General features: G+C 66.3%; 1 protein-coding gene across 1 annotated transcript in view; it reads left to right on the top strand.

Moving 5' to 3' along the window:
• Nucleotides 1-6,511, top strand: part of ARHGAP44 (Rho GTPase activating protein 44) — a 15,331-nt gene that overhangs the window by 3,276 nt on the left and 5,544 nt on the right. The window contains exons 2-12 of the mRNA XM_085298347.1: nt 1,580-1,619; nt 1,945-2,049; nt 2,134-2,210; nt 2,309-2,420; nt 2,901-2,977; nt 3,474-3,585; nt 4,085-4,153; nt 4,291-4,372; nt 5,293-5,420; nt 5,537-5,648; nt 6,338-6,419. Of these exons, the coding sequence (XP_085154473.1) occupies nt 1,580-1,619; nt 1,945-2,049; nt 2,134-2,210; nt 2,309-2,420; nt 2,901-2,977; nt 3,474-3,585; nt 4,085-4,153; nt 4,291-4,372; nt 5,293-5,420; nt 5,537-5,648; nt 6,338-6,419 (996 nt within the window). The remainder of the gene's footprint in view (nt 1-1,579; nt 1,620-1,944; nt 2,050-2,133; nt 2,211-2,308; nt 2,421-2,900; nt 2,978-3,473; nt 3,586-4,084; nt 4,154-4,290; nt 4,373-5,292; nt 5,421-5,536; nt 5,649-6,337; nt 6,420-6,511) is intronic.

The following is a 6,511-nucleotide window of genomic DNA, read 5'->3' as shown; positions in this document are numbered from 1 at the left end:
GCTGTGCTCCGGCAGGACGCGTTGGCTAGCGGAAACCTGTCGGAGAGCAGGTTTCCTGCGTGCTTTCACCGTACCCCGAACCGCCCGGGTGCATCTTGACCCCGAGCAGCTTTACAGATGTTATGCACCAAGATTGGAAAAGCCAAGACTGGGAATGAACGTAGCGGCTCRGAGGGACGGGAGCCGATCCCGTATCCCGCTGGCTAACGAAGACGGCGTCGGTGCCTGTGGGGGCTTGTGCTGGTTTGCAGAGAGGTGGTTGCAAGCAGYGCAGATCGGCCTTTCCGGAGCAGAAGGAGCCGCGTACAAACACACGAGGCGACGAGCGGTGCCGGATCCGCCTTTATCCACCCAACCCGGCCCCTCGGCTTGCTCACAGCACCCAGATTTGCCACGGGGTCCAAGGCAGCACCGAACGGACCCGGATGCATCCTAGGGAGCGGCTCATCCTTTTTGGCAAAAACTCCCGTTTTCCCCGGGAGCCCGGTTRACCCAAGCTGCTTGGTTGAGGCATTGATTTTTTTGTAGCTTTTTCTCTTTTTTTTCTCTCTTTTCCTCCAATTCCTGACTTAATTGAGGTAGAGCATGACAACACAAAAATGTTTCTCCGTCTTTTTGCTGGCAGGAAGGGAGCGCGTGCGTGATGCGCTGTGTTTCCCCGTTGCTGCTCGCCCRTCCCTGCGCTCGGAGGACACTGCTGTGCAAAACCGTCCTGGGGACTTTAATCATCTCCAGCGCCTTTCGCCAGGGGCTTGTCAGGTTCATTTCCTCCCCGGCTTTAAACGTGGCAGCAAAAGCCAAGAGCAGCCTGAAACCACCCCCATACCATGATAACAGTTAAAAATAAATAAGAAAACACCCAAATTGCCCCGGGCTGGGGCTCTGCCCTGAGCCGAGGCAGGGGCCTGGGCTCATTGCTGTCTCTTCGCTTGCTGATGCAGGAATTCTGCTTAAATCCCTCCAGGAGCAAAATCCAGGCCCGCTGCGAGCGGGGAGGGCTGGGTGCCGCCCTGCTACCCGCTTGAGCCGCAGCGCAACCGAGCTCTCTGCAACCGCTCGGGCTGCAGCGGCGGCGCGGGACGTTGGCGGGCTGACGGGGGCTGCAGCGTTTCTCCGGAGGGGAACGGCACGGGTCTGCTCCCCGCCGCTGCCCGGGCCCCTGCGCTGCCTCCCTTTCCCGGGAGGGAGGCGGAACCGGCTCGAGCAGACCCATGCCCCCCGCGCGGGGCAGCGCCGGAGACCCGCGCTCTCCAGCTGCGGGTCCTGCTTCCTCCCGTTCCTCACCCGGTGTTTGCACCACCAAGGCCGGTTTCGTAGTGGCGTTTTAATTTTCCTTCCTTGGCGCCGGCGAGCGCCGCCGGTCGGGCTGGCGCAAGCTCTGCGGCGGCAGGTATCGCTCGGGGGCGGCCGGCTGGCGCCGGCRACGCGGGCTCGCTGGCACGGCGAAGCCCGGAGCGGCGGCGGCGGCACCGGCGGCGTTTGCAGCCCGCGTGGGAAGGATCGGAGCCGGCCGGCCCAAACGGGCAGTTCCCGGCYGGAGCTTCGCCAGCAACCCGGTTTTCTCTCTCTTTCCTTGCAGGGCCGAGAAAACAGAAGTTTTGGGCGAGGATCTTCTGCAGGTAAAGYGACCCTCCCGCGGCCGGGGCCCCAAAATCCCCGGCAGCCCCAGCGGCTGCCTGGGCACCCCCGACCCCCGGCCCCCGCCGCCACAGCGGTTTCCCGACGGAAGAGCCCCCAAAGAGCCGGTTGCCTCCGTAGGGGGAAGAGGGGGTGTCCCGTTGCCTCCTTTCCAGCCCGTATTCCCTCCGGCTTACCGCGACGGAGCCGGGGGGGGGGGGAAGGGGAGGGGGAGAAATCCCCCCCCCTGCAAAAAGCAGYGAGGCTCCTTCGGGAGGGCGCGCGGGCGAGCGGCCGGCCCTGAGCCGGGGCCGGCCGCGCGCGCAGGTGGAGAAGCGGCTGGAGCTGGTGAAGCAGGTCTCGCACGGCGCGCACAAGAAGCTGACGGCGTGTCTGCAGGGGCAGCAGGGCGCCGACGCCGACAAGCGCTCGGTAAGGGCGGCCCCGGCGGGGCGGCGGCGGCGGCGGGCCGGGCACCCACCGCGCGCCCGCCCTCACGCTGCCGCTCCGCTGCAGAAGAAGCTGCCTTTGACGACGCTGGCGCAGTGCCTGACGGAGGGAGCCGCCGTGCTGGGGGACGAGTCCCTGCTGGGGTAAGGGGCGCCGGCACCCCTGCGCCACTGCCGCCGCCGCCGCCGCGGGGGTCCCGCCGCCGCCGCCCAACCCGCCGGCCCGCTCCGTCCCTTGGCAGGAAGATGCTCAAGCTGTGCGGGGAGGCGGAGGACAAGCTGGCCCAGGAGCTCATCCACTTGGAGCTGCAGGTGGAGCGGGACGTCATCGAGCCGCTCTTCGCGCTCGCCGAGGTGGGTGGGCGGCGGTGCCGAGCGCTTCCCCCCGCTTCCCGAGCGAAGCAGGGCCTTTTGCACAAAAAAGAGGCGTTTCTCCCCCCTCCCCCCCACCCTCAGCGTGTGGGGCTGAGCGGGGGGTTTGCCACGTCCGTGGGCAGGGAAGCGGAGGAGGAAGGAGCTGTGCCGGCATCGGAGCGGTGTTTCTATTTAAGTGAGGAGCCGCRTCCTTACCTGACCCGCTTACACCGGCGCCAAATTTCTAAGTAGCTCAGGCTTAATATATAACCGTTTTTGAACACGTCGCAGCCCCTGCCGCCTCGAACCCCCCMCCCCCCCCCAGGACCCGGGCCACCCGCACGAGCCTTCCCCCACGCAGCAGAGGTCTCGGAGGCTCCGGATTTGGGTTCACCGGCGCGGGCGTCTGGCCAGCAGAGCGGGGAGCGAGCGACGCCTCTCCCGGCCCGCGGTCTCCCTTTTTCCCTTGCGTCTCCGCAGGTGGAGATCCCGAATATCCAGAAACAGCGGAAGCATTTGGCGAAGCTGGTGCTGGACATGGACTCCTCGAGGACAAGGTAGGCAGCTGCAGCGGAGCTGTTTGCTGGAGGGCAGGGCGGCCTCGGGGCCCCGCCGCCGCTTAGGATCGTAAATCCCAGCCCCGTGGCTGGGTGCAAAGCCCGCGGAGCCGTGCAAAGCTCAAGCTGCAGGGACCTTTCTGCTCTGAGCCTGGAAAACGTGCAGAGTCCTTTTCTTTCCATGTGCACTCCAGAAAAAAAAAATCTTTTTTTCTGGCACAAAGCTTTATTTTTTTCCCGTCTTTTCTCCATCCTGGTGAATGTTTATATGCTGGTGAAGAGCCAGGTGACCCGGCCACCACGGAGCGTCGCTGGGCTGCAGCGGCTGCCCCGTGGCGGGCTGTGGGCCAGCGCTGGGGATTGCCCCTGGCCCCTGCGAGCCATCCCCAGTGCTTTTTCACCCCTCTGTTGGGGGGGGGGGAGAAAAAAAAGGGGGGCAAGAGGGGCTCTAGGGTGGCCCGGGGTGGGGGCCTGATCCCGGCGCCGCCGTCCGCAGGTGGCAGCAATCCGCCAAGTCGTCGGGTTCCTCGAGCAACCTGCAGCCGGCCAAAGCYGACGCGCTCAGGGAGGAGATGGAGGAGGCGGCGAACCGAGTGGAGATTTGCAGGGTACCGGGCGCGCTCTCCCGTCCCRCGGTGCCGCGTGCCCCCTGCCCGGCGTCCCGGGGACGTTCCCAGCCTCCCGCGTCCAGGCCGTGGTTTGAAAAGCCGACGGCGTTTTTTTTTTTTGCCCCGGTTTTGGCGCCGAAGGAGCGTTCTCCGAAAGCAGCCGTTCCCACGTATTTCGAAAGCGTGCCGGCAGAGAAGCGTACGCGCCAGGGCGGCGCGCGGCCTTTGCCGTTCAGAGCAAACGCCCTCCTCCTCCCCGCCAGAAAACGCGATGAATCCCAGAACATCCCCTCCAGCAGCTTCGCACSCGGGTTGAATATCCTACCGCAGCCCCGCGCGGGGCAGCTGGGCTCGTTGCTTAGGCGCGACGCGCTTTGCTGCGCGTTTAACGAGCCGCTCGCAGGCAAAGAGCCCGGGCGGGAGGCGAGCGACGGGCGAGCGTCGGCTTCAACGCGCGGTGGGTCCGGCCGCCGGCTCGCTCACGCCGTGCTCCCCGCAGGACCAGCTCTCCGCCGACATGTACGGTTTTGTGGCCAAAGAAATAGACTATGCAAACTACTTCCAAACGGTGAGCGCCGCCGGCCGCCGGCTCCGTCCTCCCCGCCCCGCGCGCGAGGCCGAGCGGCGGCCCCTGAGCCCCGGCCGCTCCTGGTGCCAAAGCTGCTCCCGGCCTTTTTTTTTTTTTCCCTGCCCCCTCCCCGCCAGTTAATCGAAGTGCAAGCCGAGTACCATAGGAAGTCACTGGCGCTTCTGCAGAACGTGCTGCCGCAGATCAAAGCCCAGCAGGGTAAGCGCCGCGGGGCCTTCCCCCCACCCCAGCCGCGGAGGCCGGCACAGAGGAACGCCGGGCGAGGATGCACCGGCTTTCGCGCTGGATGCTGCTGCCACTAAAGCTGGGCAGGAAGCGATTTTAGCGGTTTAATTTTTAAATTTCCTTTTGAGTTAAAGGCTAGGGGGAAGTAATGCGAATGTTTGCAAACGGCTGCTCCCCGGGAAAGCGTTGTTCCGACCCCTTGAAGCGCCCCGCGTGCTGACCGGCAGGCCTTTCGCTTGGGTTTGATGCTTTAAGAGCACGCCTCCCGGGTCGCAGGGACAGAAACGGGGGGGCCGCGGGGTTTCAGCGACCTCTGAACAGAGCGTTTTGCTGATGCGAATTTGTGCGTCGAGGCATTCGCACAGTCAAGTCCTCGGAGCAGCTGGCTTGCTCGGGCAAATCTGCGCTCTCGCTGCGACACCTCTCTTGTGCGATGCTCCCCCCCCCCAACCGGGTGCAGCAGCGCTCCAGCCCCTGTTCTGAGGATTTGCAGATCCCGTTTGGAGGATTTGAGGATTTGCAGTTTGCAAATAAGCCTCCGGAAGAAATCCCTGGGCCAGGCCCCGTGCAGCCGCTGCAAGGCTCCCACGGTCCTGGCTTTGCCCTGTTGCTCTCTTTTGCTGGAAGCACCCTGAGCCCTGGGGCAGGCTCGTCTCCTGGGCATCTCCCTTGGCGGGGGGCTTTTCAGGGGGGTTATTTCTGGGGCCGAGCGGATGATGCACTTGGGGCTGGGGGGGATGGCTCACGATGTGGGCAGCGAGTGCCAGGAAATGGGGTGTTGGGGTGAAAGCACGCGGGGAGCTCTGGGAACGGGAGCAGAGAGCGGAGACAGCTGCGTCCCCGGGGCACCCGCTCGGACGCTGGTCGCTCCCACTCTCCGCTTCCCGTCGCAGAGGCTTGGATCGAGAAACCCTCCTTCGGGAAGCCCCTGGAGGAGCACCTGGCCGTCAGCGGGCGGGAGATCGCCTTCCCCGTCGAGGCGTGCGTCACCATGCTGCTCGAGTGTGGCATGCAGGAGGAGGTGAGGCCGCCGCGGGCGCCCCGCACCGCACCGAGCGGGGCTGCGCTCGCGTCGCRCCCCGGCACCTCCGCGGGCGCGTTCCCCGCGGCTCACGGCTCCCTGTGTCTCCCGCGAAGGGTCTCTTCCGCGTGGCTCCCTCCGCCTCGAAGCTGAAGAAGCTCAAGGCCGCCCTGGACTGCTGCATCGTGGATGTGCAGGAGTACTCGGCCGACCCGCACGCCGTTGCAGGTAAAGGTCTGCGGTCGGRGCAGCGTGCGATTCCCCTTGCAGGCCTGAACGTGCAAGCGCTGCCYGGCCCCGCTGGGCTCCTTCCTCCGCAGGGAGGCTCCGGGGAGCTGCGAGCACGGGCCTGGACAGGCAGGGCGCCTTCCCCTCCGTCACGCACCGCAAAATCCCTCCCCAAAATTAATAAAAGGGCTTTTCCTCCACGGGCTCGCGAGGAGGGGCCGGGAAGGTCCCCGTCGGTTGTAGTTGAGCTCGCRAGCTCCTGTTGTGGAGGTGGCGACGAGGACGGAGGCTCGCTGCCTCCGGAGCCGCGCAAGTCGGCTTCTTCCCTGCGGCTCTCGGCRCTGCCGGCGAGGTGGGACTCGTCCGGACCGCGACGGAAACCTCCGCGTCGGGGCCTTAGCGGGGAGACGGGCTGAGCCCGGCGGCGGGGGGCATCTCGCCACGGCGAAGGGAAGTATCCTGGGAGCGTCCCGGACCGAAATGAGAGCCGGGGGAGCAGCTTCACGGCTCACGGGGGTGCAGGCGGGAGCGGAGAGCAGGGAAGGACGCGAAGGGCACCAGCACGGGCGGAAACGCGGCAGTCGCTGCGGATCGCTCAGCGCCGCGCCGGACGCGGGGAGCATCCCGGACGCAGCCCGGCCAGCGCCCGCCGGGGAGCCCCCGCGAGCCTCCCCCACCTTGCGCCCTAGGAGCCTTGAAGTCCTACCTGCGGGAGCTGCCGGAGCCGCTCATGACGTTCGAGCTCTACGACGAGTGGATCCAGGCCTCCAAGTGAGCGTCGCGCCCGCCTCCGCCGGGCGAGGAGTTTGGGGGCACGAGGCGTTCGGGGTGAGGCTGGCCCGAGGAGGAGGAGGAGGAGGAGG

The sequence above is a fragment of the Rhea americana genome, unplaced genomic scaffold, assembly GCF_003343005.1.
Source record: "Rhea americana isolate MKP2758 unplaced genomic scaffold, rheAme1 scaffold_138, whole genome shotgun sequence".
Taxonomy (NCBI): Eukaryota; Metazoa; Chordata; class Aves; order Rheiformes; family Rheidae; genus Rhea; species Rhea americana.
This window is presented reverse-complemented; position numbering and strand designations above follow the sequence as displayed.